Source organism: Peromyscus leucopus, chromosome 13 (assembly GCF_004664715.2).
Source record: "Peromyscus leucopus breed LL Stock chromosome 13, UCI_PerLeu_2.1, whole genome shotgun sequence".
Taxonomy (NCBI): Eukaryota; Metazoa; Chordata; class Mammalia; order Rodentia; family Cricetidae; genus Peromyscus; species Peromyscus leucopus.
Window position 1 is genome coordinate 4527569 of NC_051074.1, and position 14611 is coordinate 4542179.

The 14611-nt window shown below is 50.5% G+C and overlaps 2 protein-coding genes across 11 annotated transcripts in view; one reads left to right on the top strand and one right to left on the bottom strand.

The window, feature by feature from the left end:
• The window catches only part of Dgkd (diacylglycerol kinase delta), a 95257-nt gene extending 80916 nt beyond the window's left edge, over nt 1-14341 (top strand). For 5 of the 6 annotated variants that reach the window (XM_028876281.2, XM_028876283.2, XM_028876284.2 and 2 more), the window contains exons 18-30: nt 420-516; nt 2444-2554; nt 3462-3558; nt 3720-3827; nt 4666-4779; nt 5587-5721; nt 6073-6224; nt 7508-7619; nt 7699-7791; nt 8591-8710; nt 10097-10214; nt 11378-11508; nt 12219-14341. In XM_028876281.2, coding sequence (XP_028732114.1) covers nt 420-516; nt 2444-2554; nt 3462-3558; nt 3720-3827; nt 4666-4779; nt 5587-5721; nt 6073-6224; nt 7508-7619; nt 7699-7791; nt 8591-8710; nt 10097-10214; nt 11378-11508; nt 12219-12308 — 1478 coding nt within the window. In that variant the 3' untranslated portion in view covers nt 12309-14341. The remainder of the gene's footprint in view (nt 1-419; nt 517-2443; nt 2555-3461; nt 3559-3719; nt 3828-4665; nt 4780-5586; nt 5722-6072; nt 6225-7507; nt 7620-7698; nt 7792-8590; nt 8711-10096; nt 10215-11377; nt 11509-12218) is intronic. The other variant, XM_037210083.1, reaches the window with a different exon arrangement.
• Usp40 (ubiquitin specific peptidase 40) overlaps nt 12687-14611 on the bottom strand; it is a 79662-nt gene continuing 77737 nt past the window's right edge. For all 5 annotated transcript variants that reach the window (XM_037210077.1, XM_037210076.1, XM_037210073.1 and 2 more), the window contains one exon: nt 12687-14406. In XM_037210077.1, coding sequence (XP_037065972.1) covers nt 14214-14406 — 193 coding nt within the window. In that variant the 3' untranslated portion in view covers nt 12687-14213. The remainder of the gene's footprint in view (nt 14407-14611) is intronic.

Genomic DNA, 14611 nt, shown 5'->3' on the forward strand with positions numbered 1-14611 from the left:
ATAGGGCTGCAGGACCTGGGCTCAGGAGGAGGAACATACCATTACAGACAACCATTGTCGATAGTGCATGTTGTTTTGGGAGCTCCTGGGGCCTCCCTTGACCAATAACTTATAGGGTAGTATCTCAAGCCTGGAAAGGTACCTGTTTAAATAAAGGGCATGTAGTGTCCAAATAATGCCCAGGTATATAGCTAAGGAGACAGTTTTTAGGTATCTTCTGGGTGTTCAATTCTACTGGCTAATATAACCTACTTTTGTTGCATAAATATGGGATGGTAGTGGTGATTTTGAATTGTTAGTCACATTGGAGCACTTGTTCATAATGTCGTCCTATAGAATATGTGGCGGCGTCAACCTTGGAGATTTGATTTGCTCTGTCTAGAGCTCCCGGCCAGTACCCTTTTCCTCTTCCCTTTCAGGTGTTCGGGCAGGGATGTCTGGCTCCTTGCCGGGGGGCTCAGTCATCAGTCGCTTGCTAATTAATGCTGATCCCTTTAATGCTGAACCTGAAAACCTGTGAGTATGAGGCAACACCACTGGGACATTTTGTTAGGATGATGAGTGCAGAGGTCTGATTCAAAAATGAGACAGAGCCATCAGTGGATAGTTGAGTAGTGAGCTCTCTTTTGGCTGTTCTTAAATAAGGAAGATTGGCAGCCTCAGACGTGTGTCCGAGGGCCTTCCCCATAGGCTACTGTAGGGTAGCAGAGGACAGACCTGTTCACTGTCCTTTCCCAGGCTCCACAACAGGCCAGCCCAGCGCTTACTGTGTTGACATCTCTTTACTCATTACATTGTTTTTGTCCTTGTCTCTTGACTTCCCATGATGTCTGCCACCCTTCAGTGATGTAGCATTCCAAGACTGAAAGATCTGTCCTCCAGGTGGCTGTTCCCTGGTCTTAGGGTTCCCAGGAGACAATGTCTTACTTCGGGGATTTTAGAGAGAAAGTCTGACTGCTGCTCTCTGCTGTGTTACAGTGGGGTGTGGCCTCTTCTGCTGTGTTCTAAGGCCTTGAGGACCTTTGCATAGTGGTTTAATGGATCCCTTGTGTATATCAGAGCTCACTATAGATGGTTTTCCTCAAACCAAAGAAGACAATATTCTAGAGATTTTTTTTTTTTTAAATTACTGCTGATTACAGCCTGGGCAGCTAGAGGCTGGTGACAGCTGGCTATAAGTTGACTGCTCTTACTGTCTGGTGTGGTATGACAGAGTACTTGTGTGGTTCACAGAGGCCCTGTTTTGGTAAGCTGGCTCTTCAGCTGGATCTCTGCTCCTGGTCTGGTCTTGTGCTCAGATCCTGATGGTTTCCCTCAGCAGGGCCAGCGTTGTAGTCCCTCTGGGACAGCACTCTTGGGGCTTCTAATATAGTTTGGCCCCAGAGCTTTTCTGAGCAATTACAAGGCACTTGAATTAGGTGTGTGATCAGGAAGGATTCCTGCTGTAGAGATTGGTTCTCATCAGATTGTAAGAAACTTAGGCTAAAATGTATTAGAATTCTGGTGCAAGCTTTGTGGACTTCATGTCCAGTGTCCATGGGAGTTTTCAGAATTTACCTTCCGCACAGTGTCTCCCTTCCCTGGGACCAGGGAAGAGCACGGGGTAGGACAGACCCATGGCTCTGGAGGAGTGGGTGGATGCAGAGACAGTGCCAAGGACAAGTCCCCAGCAGTGCTCTGGGGAGGGAGGCTTGTGACATTGGTGCAGGAGTGTTCAGTCACTGCCCTTTCACTTCAGAGCCTGCTTGGGCAGCAGGGAAGTTAGAGAAGCATGCCATGATGATCTTGGAAACAGGCTGGCAGTGCCTCTGAAGGGCACACCAGAAGCTATGTGGCCCAGTAGTTCTGCCCATGGTACAAACTCTAGAGATTCTAAAACACATGCCTACAGCAACCCTGGGCACGAACGCTCCCAAGTCATCCTTAGAAAACAGAACAGTTTGAATGTCCATCAGTTAATGGTAGACAAAGAGGGTGTGCCCACACAGTGGAAGATTGCTTTGCAATAAATATAAACTGTGGATGAGGGGAAGGAGCCAGATACCCAGGCCGCACTGTTTCGTCCCATTGATTTGACAGATCCTCGGTAGACACATTCCAGGGTCAGAATGGTAGGAGCCAGTGCAAGTGATGGTGCTTCTGAAATTTGATTGTAGAGATGCAAGGACTCTGAATGTACTAAAACTGTTGAATGATGTACGTTAAAGTGATGGTGACATTGTATGTGAATTATGTCTCAGTAGAGCTCTTACCAAAACAAATACCCCAAACAAACCCTGAACAGGGCCAAACTCTAAACACAGGAAAACAAAACACCAAAGTGAAACAACAGCAAAACATGGAAGAAGTGATGAGTTTTGCTCTGTGGGAGAAATGGCAGCAGGTCAGTCTGTGGGAACCTGTCAGGCAGAGCTGTTATGAGACTTTAAACTCACCTTTGCAGAGAGTACTACACAGAGAAGTGTGTCATGAACAACTATTTTGGCATCGGCTTGGATGCGAAGATATCTCTGGACTTTAACAACAAACGTGATGAGCACCCAGAGAAATGCAGGTAGGTAGTCCTCATTGTCAGGTGTGGAAAGCAGGCAGCCCAAGAAGCCAGCCTAGAAGGGGAAGGGCTCCACCCCTGGGGTTGGCCAGCTTGGGCAGATGGGATAGGTTGTTTCTTACCTAGCATCAGAGTCTGTGACAGTGCATTAGAGGCAGGTGATGGGTGTGCCGCACAGTTGCTGTCCCAGTACTGTGTAGGGAGGGCTCTGCTCATCTACACACTGCCTAGTCCCTTCCCAGTTGTGGTCGGGATGGCGTGTATAGAGGCTGGGGATTGGAAATTTATTTTTTCCCCATGTGCTTTTGTGTGCTTTCTAGATTCTCTGTGGCAAGCATAATTTGACTGACTCACTTGTGTGGGTGTGGATGAGCACATGCTACAGTGCATGTGTGGAGGTCAGAAGACCACCACAAGGTGTCATGTGTTCCTTGCTTGCCACTCTTTTTTGAAAGTTTTCTATTTTTCACTGCTGTGTACCTGGCTGGTCCATGGTCTTCTGGGGATTTTCTTGCTTCCCCATCAAGCTAGCATGCCTTGGGATTATGGATGTGCTCTACTGCATCCAGTTGTATGTGGGTTCTGGAGATTCAGACTCCAGGCCTCACACTTGCACAGCAAGCAATTTATCCACTAGTCATCTCCCCAGCATAATTTTATAGCCAGAAGTCATGACATAAATTTTTTTAAGGATCACTTACTTGCTTTTCAGGTTGTGATTGCTCTTGGTAGAGTGTTAGTTTGTGACATACTTCCTCATTGGTAAATTGACTCTTTTGCATGTCTGAGAAGCCCAGACTGTCTTGCTATGGTGTCCTGCTGTACACAGTTGCTGAGCTCCCCAAGTTCAAAGCAGTAATTCAGGTTCTTGTAAGGGAAGCCCTTCCCAAAGGAACACTTCTTTTTCCAGGAGTCGGACTAAGAACATGATGTGGTACGGTGTCCTGGGCACCAAAGAACTGCTGCACAGAACCTATAGGAACCTGGAGCAAAAGGTCCTGCTGGAGGTGAGTGGTAGCCTCCTGGGTGATCTCCCATCCTTGGCTATAGACATTCCTGTTGGACTCCCCGAGGAGCTCCTGCCTCGCCCCAGGTCTCCAGCTAGTGCTGGGGAAGGGTTGGTACATGCTGAGCATTGCTCTTTTCTCTCCACCTTTTTGTGGTTCAGTGTGATGGGCGCCCGATTCCCCTCCCGAGTCTTCAGGGAATTGCTGTTCTCAACATTCCCAGCTATGCCGGAGGGACCAACTTCTGGGGGGGCACCAAGGAAGATGATGTACGTATGGGCTTTGAGGTGGGTGGGCTGGGCTTAGCAAGGTTGGGCATTTGTGACTAGATGTAATATTTTCCTGGCCCTGGCAGTGGGCATGGTGGAAGACCAGATAGACAGGCTCCCTCACTGATTGGCCTGCTATCTAGAAGGCAGGTCTAGCATATGATCAAGTGAGAGATCAAGTGAGAGGAAGCTGAGACTTGAAGGAGAACTTAGCCTGGCCAAGTTGGCTGGTACCAGATGGGGGAGTACATCGTGTTGGTAGTAAAAACAAGATGTAAAAGCTGAGAATAAGGGGCAGAGAGCACAGAGAAAGGTTCCCCAACTACAGACGGAGAAGGGAGATGTCTGTAGGGCTTGGATTGCATGGGGCTGTAGAAGCCAAGGGCAGAAGTATGGAATTTATGCTGAGAATATAGGAAGATATCAACAGGCTTTAAAGGGGGGTGGTGGGGTGGCATCTTTGCATGTAACTAAAAAGAAAACAACTAGCACTTACTGCACACTTAAGAGTGGGCCACTGTTCTAAGCATCGGTTAGCACATTCATTTCACATACCTGCCCCTAAGGAGCTAGCAGTGTTAATCTCCCTCTGAAGAAAGAAGGGCATGAATAACTTGCCTGAGGTCTCATGGCTAATAAGTAGTAAGTGTGAGAGCTAGTTCCAGGCATTGTGCTAGCTGGATAAGATACCCCACCCTGTGCTGCATTTATGACCATCTCTGCACCACCTGTGGGTGTGGGCCTGTCTGCCTCACCAGAACCCCCAGAGCAGGAAGCAAAATAAGGGGGTGGGTGTTTGGGGAAGTGGGACAGACAGCTTTCAAGCTGGCCCTTTCAGACTTTTGCAGCTCCATCATTCGATGATAAGATTCTGGAGGTGGTCGCTGTGTTCGGCAGCATGCAAATGGCTGTGTCTCGTGTAATTAAGCTACAGCATCATCGGATTGCCCAGGTACTGGCCATGCTGCTCCAGGGGTCTAGCCCACCCCCTTCTGGGGCTCATCCCTGTTTGGAGAGGTAGGGCCTGGCCTAGGACTCCCTGGATTTACTCACAGTACAGACCCAAGGAATACAGGGGTCTTCCTAGGACCTAAAGGTAACCCCACTGTTCCCTCTCCCACTGAGTGCTGTGAGCCTCGCTGGGGTGGAAAAGGCCCAGCTGAGCCGTGTCTGCTGCAGAAGTCGTGCACAGTGGGCATGGAGCTGTCAGTGACAGTGCGTGAGCCCACCAGGGTCTGGCACACGACTCTGAGGCTAGCTTTAATTCTGACAGCATTGATGAGCTGGAATAGGTCCACCCACTTGGGGGGCAGGGAGGAAGTGACTATACATACAGTGGAGTGCTGATAAAATCTATTGAGTGAGATTTGCTGGTGTCTTCTTGCACTTTGTCTCCAACAGCCAGCTGTTTAATGTTTACCATTTTGTTCTTGGGCACATTTAGTAAAAAGAGTTGCTGGACTCCATCACCTGCTGTTGGACTTTGCCCTGCAGTGGGGATGTTTACACATAGCATGGATCATGACTGACTCCTTTACACTTTGATATCTATCTCTATCTGAACATCATCTACATCTATTTACTTTATATTTGGGGAAGGAACAGTAGCGGCAGGTGGGGCAACAGAGCAGAGTATAAAAAAGGAGGGCCTCAGGTCAACAGCCAAGTACATGGCTGTGGGTGAGAGGGTGGGAGTGTAGACACTGTGGGTGCTTTAAAGCCCTTGGCACCTGAATAACTGTTAATGCCATCTGCTTAGTGTCGCACAGTGAAGATCTCCATCCTGGGGGACGAGGGTGTGCCTGTACAGGTGGATGGAGAAGCCTGGATCCAGCCCCCTGGGTACATTCGGATTGTGCACAAGAACAGGGCACAGACGCTGACCAGAGACAGGGTAAGAGCAATTGCCAGAAGGGGCGGGCGGGGTGGGGTACCAGTGGCTTGCCCATGGGCTCCCTTGTACATTTATAAGAGGCAAAGATGTTTCATGCTTTGTCGTTGGATTTCTCTTCACGATACAGAGATTAGTTGTGGCGTGCCCTATAGGCTCAGTAATCCAGAGACAGGAGGCCAGCCAAGGTTATATAGTGAGACAGGTTTCAAAAGACACAAAGATAAAGCTAACATCCCTTCCATGAAAAGCGGTTACCTTGCTGAACCCTTAGAGTGTGTTGTGGGCAGGGGTTGCTCACCCTCTGGAGGGGAGGGCACAGGAGAAGTCTTGACTCTGGTTCTCACGGTTTAGGCCTTTGAGAACACTCTGAAGTCTTGGGAGGACAAACAGAAGTGTGAGCTGCCCCGCCCACCATCCTTTTCCCTGCACCCTGAGATCCTGTCCGAGGAGGAAGCTACCCAGATGGACCAGTTTGGGCAAGCAGCAGGGGTCCTCATTCACAGGTAGGCTCTGCTGTACTTCTTGAGGCATGGCAGGCTTTGGGGCTTTTCCAGGTCCCATTTGCTGGCTCTGCTTCACTGAGGGGCTTAAGCCTGACTCCTCTGGCTTGGTTTGCTTCCCTAGTCTTCTTGGTTATTCGGGTTTGCACAGTGAAAATGTCAGATCCACAAGGATTTTCAGAGCCATTAAATCTTTAAATTCCATGTTGGGTTTCTGAGAAAGGCCTCAGTTGCCCTGGAGAGTGGTGTGCTTCCTGCTCTGGTATTGACTGAGGAAAATCACCAGGCCTTTTCTTCTGTTAGCTGTCCTTGACAAGTGGCTCCTAGAGTTGCTGTTGCTCTTGTGGTATGGCCATTGCAGGCTCCTCCCTGCTTACCTGGGGCTTTCTCTAGAAGTTCTTGTCCTTTCCACAGCTTAGCCTCCCTCTTCTGTGAAGCTGCAAACCAGTTAGTGCCCTTGGCTGGACATTTCTCGTTTCTCTTGAGCTTTTTCTTTGGCTCTGGCTATGGGTGTGCTGTGTGTTTCCCAGCCATGTGCTGTGGTGGGCAGAGGCTTCAGGCTGCTTTGCAGGTCAGTTTCTCTTTGGTCTTTGTGGGTCTCTCTAGGTGCCTCTGCCTCCATGCTGTTGTCTCTTCTTGGCAAGTAGCTGACACTGGTGCTACATTCATTCTGCTCCCTTCTCTGTCCGCTATGTTTGTCTAGTTCCTTGTTTTGCAAGGGCCATGGTCCTATCGCTTTATAGTCCCTGGTAGCCTAGGAAGCCTGCCTGGAAGGTGTGTTTACTAGGTCAGCCTTCTGAGAGCCGTTCCCATAGTATATGCAAGTTGCTCCCAAGCTTCTCACTCAGCATGCTCTGTCCCATCCCTCCTCACCTTGCCCAGCTCTCTGAACTACTCTGTGGTTGGCTCTTGGTTTTGCCCAGGCTGTTCTGGCCCAGAGCTCATCATCATACCAGGTTCCAGTCAGAGGTGGGTCTAACTTCAGATTGCAGAATGACTTGGCCTAGTGCACAGTCTGTGTCTCTGAGTTTCTTGATGGCCAGCCTGTCTGCAAAGCTGCTTGCCTCCTTTTCATTTTATAAGAGAGGTTTCATTTTATACATTTTCTTCCCCGGAAAAGCTAGGATTTGATAACAGATTTCCCACCGAAGTCCACTGTTTGTTACTGATCAGAATGTGATATGCCAGTGGCTATGACTGAGGTGGTGATGGTCTGTGCATCTGTCCTCTGAGTGTGTTCATAAGCAGTGTGTAAAGGCCTGACCTGTGTCTCCTTCCTTCTTCAGCATTCGGGAAATAGCACAGTCCCACAGAGACATGGAACAAGAACTCGCACACGCTGTCAACGCCAGCTCCAAAGCCATGGAGCGAGTATACGGCAAGCCCAGAACTGCAGAGGTACGTAGCCTTTTTGGATCTGTACCTCCTCACTTTTGCAGCTCTTGGCCTTCCATATAGATGCATTTGTTTTTCTCAGGGGTTGAACTGCAGCTTTGTTCTGGAGATGGTGAATAACATCAGAGCGCTGCGCAGTGAGACAGAGCTGCTGCTGGCTGGGAAGATGGCCCTGGTGAGCAGATAAGTGACAGGAGGGCTCTGGCTGTGCGTGAGATGACCCTTGTCACCAGGGTGTTGGACACTGAAGGGCAGCAGTTTTCAGTTCAGGGTCCTGAGCCTGAAGGAAGGGGACTGAAAACCATGTAGTGTGGCCATTGGGTTGTGGCCACACTCTTTGGCAACATTTCAGCCAGGGTGTTGTTAGATGTTAAAGACCCCTCTTAACAGTGTCTGTGTAGTGGGTGAATCGTGTTTGTTCCTCTTCCTGAGCTAGGTGCCAGTCACATCAGGTGGGCTGTGCCATCCTGTCTCCACTCAGCATGTGAACCCCTCAGTCTGTTGGGTGGGGCGGAGTGCTGCCCAGCTCCAGTGTGCTGTGATGCTGGCCGCTAGCCTGAGTAGGACATGGAAGGGCCTTACTGGAGACTCCCAGACTAGTGTCCCATTCTCCACTCCAAAGTGGTGCTGTCCTGAATGCTCTAGCTGCTGTCTTAGCTGCCTCCCATGCTTGTGCAGGAAGAGCAGGACCTGCCTGCTTGGTGACAGAAGAACCTAAAAGGACTACAGCTGGCCAGGTGCCAGGGCTGCTGCATGTGGCTCCCCAAAGCCAGGGCAGAGGTTCACCCATCCTCACCTATTCCCTCAGGAAGAAGGGAGGTTCTGGGCTCAAGCCTTCCTTACCTGTAGCTTCAGTTCTACAGAGTTGTTACAGCAGTGCCTACGGAGCTTGATAAGCCTTACCCACCTGACTTGGCTGGTCCAGGCTTGCTGTGGTTCACAACTCCATATCTCTCTCCCTTCTTTTGGAGCAGCAGTTGGATCCCCCTCAGAAAGAAAGACTTGGAGCTGCCCTAGTCGAGATGGACCAGCAGCTCAGGAAGCTGACAGACACACCCTGGCTCTGCCAGCCCATGGAGCTTGGTGAGGAAGAGGTATGTTGGTCCTGAGTTTAATGGCTCATGCTGTTAGTCCTTGTGTGCAATACAGTCCTTGAGGCAGCTTTGGTCTGGAGACTTCTCTACTAAAATGGCCCTCAAGGCCAGGAAAGATTTAGGCATGAAGGAAGGAGTTAAGGGTTGGGGATGAAGAGTGACCCTTGAAGAATGGGTCCCCACTGCCTCTGAAACAAGCGGGACTGGGGGTGAAGGAAGCAGCAAGCTGTGGAGCTAGCCTGCCGCTGTGACTAGTCCACTGCAGCTTCTTGCAGGCTGCCGACAGGGATGCGGTGTAGTGGAATATTAGTGGAAGGGGTGTTCCTTTTGCTTAAGGAACACTGAAGCTGCATTACTGTGCTTGTGTAAAACACCTGATGGTCTAAAAAGAACTGGCCAACAGCAAGGCAGGAGAAAGGATAGGCAGGGCTGGCGGGCAGAAAGAATAAGTAGAGGGAGAAATCTGGGAAGAGAGAGACTAGCAGCCAGAGGAGGAGGAGGACTCCAGGGGCCAGCCACCCAGCCTCACTGCAAGCCACAGAGTAAGAGTAAGATTTACAGAAGAGAACGAGAAAAACCCAGAGGCAAAAGGCAGATGGGATAAATTAAGGAAAGCTGGCTAGAAACTAAGCCAAGATAAGGCTGGGTATTCATAAGTAAGAAAAAGCCTCTGTGTATTTATTTGATAGCTGGTGTGTCCATTCCCCATTCACAGTTTGCATCTATGGGTACTTAAAGAGATTCCAACTGGGTGCACATCCAATAGTTTGGATAGGCGGGGCTCCAGGGCATACTGTACCTGGGATAGAATCCACCTACAGCAGGAAGAGCAAGCTGAAGGAGGCAGAAGAGGGAGGTATCTGGCAAGGACAAGCCCTAGGCTGCCTCTGGGCTTCTGGTATCTTAGAGATGGGAACAGAAGGAGCCAAGAGAAAAAGTCATCTTGGCCTCCTATAACACAGGAGACAGTGTCCTCTCTAACATAGTACAGGAGGTAAATGATACGAAATAGCACCTCTGCCCAGCTTAGTCTGTTGGAACCTTTGGCAGCAGGATGTGAAACTAAGGATGAGGATGTTGGGGCTCAGAGTTTAAGAACACAAGTACCCCTTCCAGACGACCCGAGTTTGGTTCCCATCACCTACATCGGGCAGCTCACAACTACATGCAACTCCACTTCCATGGGATCCAATGCCCATTTCTGGCCTCCCTGGGCACCCACACATACATGGCTTACACACAAATAAATAAACCCAAACAAATGTGTAAGAATAAGAGAATCAAACATTTAGTGAATGTGTTTCTTCCTACCCCCAATCCCCAAGGATAGATTAGGTCTTAGCAAATGAGTTCCTTATTCTCAGTGTTTCCTACTTTCTCCAACAGAATGTGATGCTGGATCTTTCTAAACGCAGCCGCAGTGGTAAATTCCGCCTCGTGACCAAGTTTAAAAAGGAGAAAAATAATAAGAACAAAGAAGTTCACAGTAGCCTAGGAGCCCCTGGTACCTGCCGCTCTCCTGCGTCTTGTCTCTCTGGCTGTCAATGCCAGCTGTCCTGGCTCAGTTCTCCTGGTCTCTGCTTTCCTCCTTATCCTTGAGGCTTCTCCCCTTGGACCTTGTGCTATGATCCCTAGTCACACTGGCTGCACTAGTCTGTCTTGTACCTACAAGACTAAACCTTGCTTGCTTCCTTTCTGGGTCTGGGTACTGACTGATGTAATGCCCTGCTCAAATACACTTTCCATGGAGACTGTGGGGTGATGGGCAACTGAGCTGACCTGCCTACCCTGAATTTGGGGGCTTGAGGTAGGGAGGACAACAATAGAAATGACAGACAAACTTGGAGACACAAAACTCGGATTGTGCTGGGGTCCTCTGTGCCTGCCCCTTCTGTCAGGCTGCCGATTCCCATTTAATTGACTCCCTGATCAAGGTTTCTAAGCCTGGCACTCCAGGCCATCAGTGATTGCGGGTGAAGAAATCAATAGGAAATGGCGCTAAAGGACATTTTTCTCCCCTTGGATCAGTAAATTGGGGCTTAAAATGTATCTCAGTGGTCGGCCCAGAGTACTGTGGCTGTGTCTGGCACCTTTGGGGCCCAGGGCTGGATTTGGTGTGGCATCTGCCACCACTCAGGGCAGCTCCTGTTTGATTTCTCATCTTTGCATGTTTGTCTAGAATTCGGTTTATGTGAATGATGATGGATCTGACTCTGCATGGCCTAAGTCTCTGCATGTCTCCCTGTAGTGCTCCAGCTGTGAGCTCCTCTGGAAGCTGGAGGAAAGGCTGGCTTTAGTCACAAAGATGTTCCCTTTGTGTTTGGTGTGTTTAATGCCTCTGGGACACAGAGGCATCCAAAAGGCTGATGACCCACCTGGCGGAGTAGCCAGCACTCCTGCAGTGCACTCCTCAGAGGAGGGCGGCTCTGTGTCCTTTGCACTGCTGGAGCACAGTGCCTGTGGCTAGGTGATGGGTTCTGGCTTCTGGGGACATCTTGGGTGCCACTGCTGGGTGCTGGGTGCTGGTTGCTGGAGGCATCTTGGGTAGCACTGCTGGGTGCTGGGTGCTGGTTGCTGGAGGCATCTTGGGTGCCACTGCTGGGTGTCTTGGTGTTGGCTGCTGGGCTCTGAGCATTCACTGCACTCGTGCTTTTCCGTCTCTGACAGTTCACCTCTGGGGGACAGAGGAGGTTGCTGCCTGGCTGGAGCACCTCAGTCTCTGTGAGTATAAGGACATCTTCACGAGGCACGACATCCGGGGCTCTGAGCTCCTGCACCTGGAGCGGAGGGACCTCAAGGTACTTCACAGGTGTCTTCTAGAACCCACACCTGGGCTTTTACACACTCCTTTCAGCTCTGTTCTCTTCCCTGACCTTGCCGCATCCTAGCATCACCAGTCATCACAGTTCTTGGTTCTTGGACCTTTTTGTGTACCTCAGGTTGACTATGGTCCTTGCTTTTATCAGTGGTGACTTTCTCTGACAGATAAGCAAGGCCAAGTGCAGACACAATGGGGGAAGCGGTGGTTTTCTTAGCCACTTAAGAAGGTAATATCCTTGTGCTCCATATGAGCCAAGATGGAAGAGTCTGCTTTCTCAAGCCTGGGAACATGTGTGGTCAGGTCTGCACCCATTGCACTACATAGCTAAGCCCTGGCCTGCTTGGCCTTGAAGAGCTGTCTTTTGGGCATTGTTTCTGGTTTTGTCCCAAGGCGGCAAAAGGCCATGGGGACTTCCTTGACAGGTGGCTCTTCCAAGGCTGCCACCCACTTGCTGTCAGGCCTCTTTTCTTTTGTCTGTTGGCTGTCCTTCATGACAGCAGTCTTTGTAGGCTACAGGAGCCACGTGTTGGATATCTGCATGACTGATGTTTGTGCCGATTCCTTCCTATTTCATCCACTGGTATTTTCCTCATTTGTATTAGAAAAACAGACTGAGAAAACATTGGTGGCAGCCAATTTGTAAAGCCTCTGGCCTGATATCCATGGTACCTATCTTCTCTGTTGCAGGACCTCGGCGTGACCAAAGTGGGCCACATGAAGAGGATCCTTTGTGGGATCAAGGAGCTGAGCCGGAGCTCCCCTGCCGCCGAGGCCTAGCCTCTGCATTCTCTGCCTGCATCTTCCGCTCCTCCCGAGACTGAGGCCCAGGGAGGACACTGCCACCACTCAGCCCCTGGCCTTTCTCATGGTGCTATTCCCTTTGTTAATGACAGAAAGCCTGATGCCCCTTGGTAACAGCTTTGAAGTCTTGAACATTACCAACACAGCTACCTTTGAGAATCCCTTTCCTAGCTGCAGTCATGGGGCAGACTGTGGCAGTCCCACTTGTGGCTCTCGCTGACCCACCTTGTGGGCCACAGAGAATATGGTGAAGCCTGACCTCCCAGCACCTGGCACCCCTGCAGAACCTCCTTACCTGGGCCACATGCTCGGATTGTCCTGTGTACTCCTTTTCAGTGTCCTTTATTGGTCACACTGGGCAGTACCATCTCCACCTCTACTGGGTCTCAGAAGCAGAGTTGGGTCCAGCCTCAGTGGTCCTCACCAGAATGTTCTCTGTGCCTGACAGCCACTCTGTGGTTCTTCACAGCAGCCCCACAAAGGCCACCCACTGCTATTGCCCCCTTTGTTCATGAGTTTTAATTTTTAGAAACAAAAAGTTATGTACTTTCCTGGTTTGAAAGTGACATGGATGTGTTTCCAGGCTTATTAGAATCTGTGAAGGTGGACAGGAAAGCCTCCTGCTTAGGCCAGGCCTTAGGGCACTGGGCTCTCCACGGGGCTCTAAGCATGTGGACAGTCCATGTATCTCCTCAGGATGCTACAGGCGCCTGCAGTCTAGTCTGGGGCAGGCAGACAAGGATGAGTTTACACTAGCTCAGCGTTACTGTGGAGACCAAGCTTCCTGGGTGCTGGAGACGACGTATGCCATGGGAGAATGAATGGTCAGCAGGGGCAGTCTGGGTCCATCATCTCAGGTGGCCCAGAGTCTCAGGCTCTGTAGTGACTTCTCATCTGCTGCGAAGACTCTAACCACAGCCCACGATGCTGCTGCCCTGCCAGGATCTGCTGGGCAGCACTGGTTCTCAAACAGCAGGTGGCACTGTGGGTAGCAGCAGCTCCACAAGGCCCAGACTACATGCTGTGGGCAGTTCCCAGGTGAGGATGCCCCTGACATTCCCTTTTCCCCACAGGGACTTGTAGACCAGCTGGAAAGGGCTTTAGCTCAGCCTTGGTAGGAGGCTGCTGGGCTGTGGTCCTTACCCAGAGAGGACAGTGCCGTGGACTCGGCCAATGCTTTCCTATTTGACATGAAGAAGTGCTGAGCTTGGACTCGGGGGGGGGGGGGGCCTCCAGCAGCCCCAGCTGAGGAGGCAGGGTTGACGTGCTGCTTGTTCTGCAGACAGACGCCCTGGGCATCTTCCCTTCCCTGTCAGTCACAGGCAGATCTGGGAGCCCTGGCCAGTAGAGTGGCGTATGGAGAGCCTACAGCGCAATCGCTGCTGCGCTGTGCCCCAGGCCTCGAGTTCTGCCACAGCAACTGCCTGTCTCTGTGGGACCCGCTGCCCATCACATGTGGGCTTCCCTGCCTCCATGAAAGCAACCCTGAATGGAAACAGCTGTCACTTTTCCATCTGTTCTGTTCTCATTGAGCAGTCAGTTGAGACCTGAATGTGAAGGCAGGGATCATCTGGCCTAGGAGAAGTCAGAGCCTGTGACAGACCAACAGAAACTTAGGTGAGGAGGAACCCGAGGAGGAGGAGAAGCAACTGAGGGCAACACTCAAGTCCTCAGTGGCCTCTTGAGAAAGCATTGCATTTGGGTGAGGGGTGCTGGAAATCAGTGTTGTCCATGACTGACACGGCACTGTTTATACAGTCAACAAGAAATGAGAGCTCCAGTCTGAGTGCTGGAGGGGCCTGTCAGAGGGGGAGAGAAGGAAGGACCCCTGAGGAATTGGAGAAAAGGTTTTGTGCCTGCAGGTGGGGCTAACCCTCATATTTATAATCTTAATTTATAGTGACCACCTGGAGCCGATGCCTCTTGTATTGTTATGTACATAGTCCGCATCAGAGGATTGTAAATAAGTTCTTCTCTGTATAATAAAAACAAGCCTGTTTTTGATCTTCCGTTCAGCATTCCTGTCCTCATTCCTGTGCTCTGACAGTTGCTAGCTGCTCTGAAGACTTGGTGGCTGTAAAGCAAAACAGTCATTGTAATCTGGGGTGTGTGTGTGTGTGTGTGTCTGTCTGTCTGTCAGATGGGCAGTTCAGCCAGCACAGCCCTGGATTAGTCACTAGCAACAAAAAAGGTCAAGCCGGTGCAGGAGCCTCAACTGGTGGACTGTAGCTGCTGTTCATGCTTCTTGTCAAGGTGCCGTGAATCATTTCCATACACTG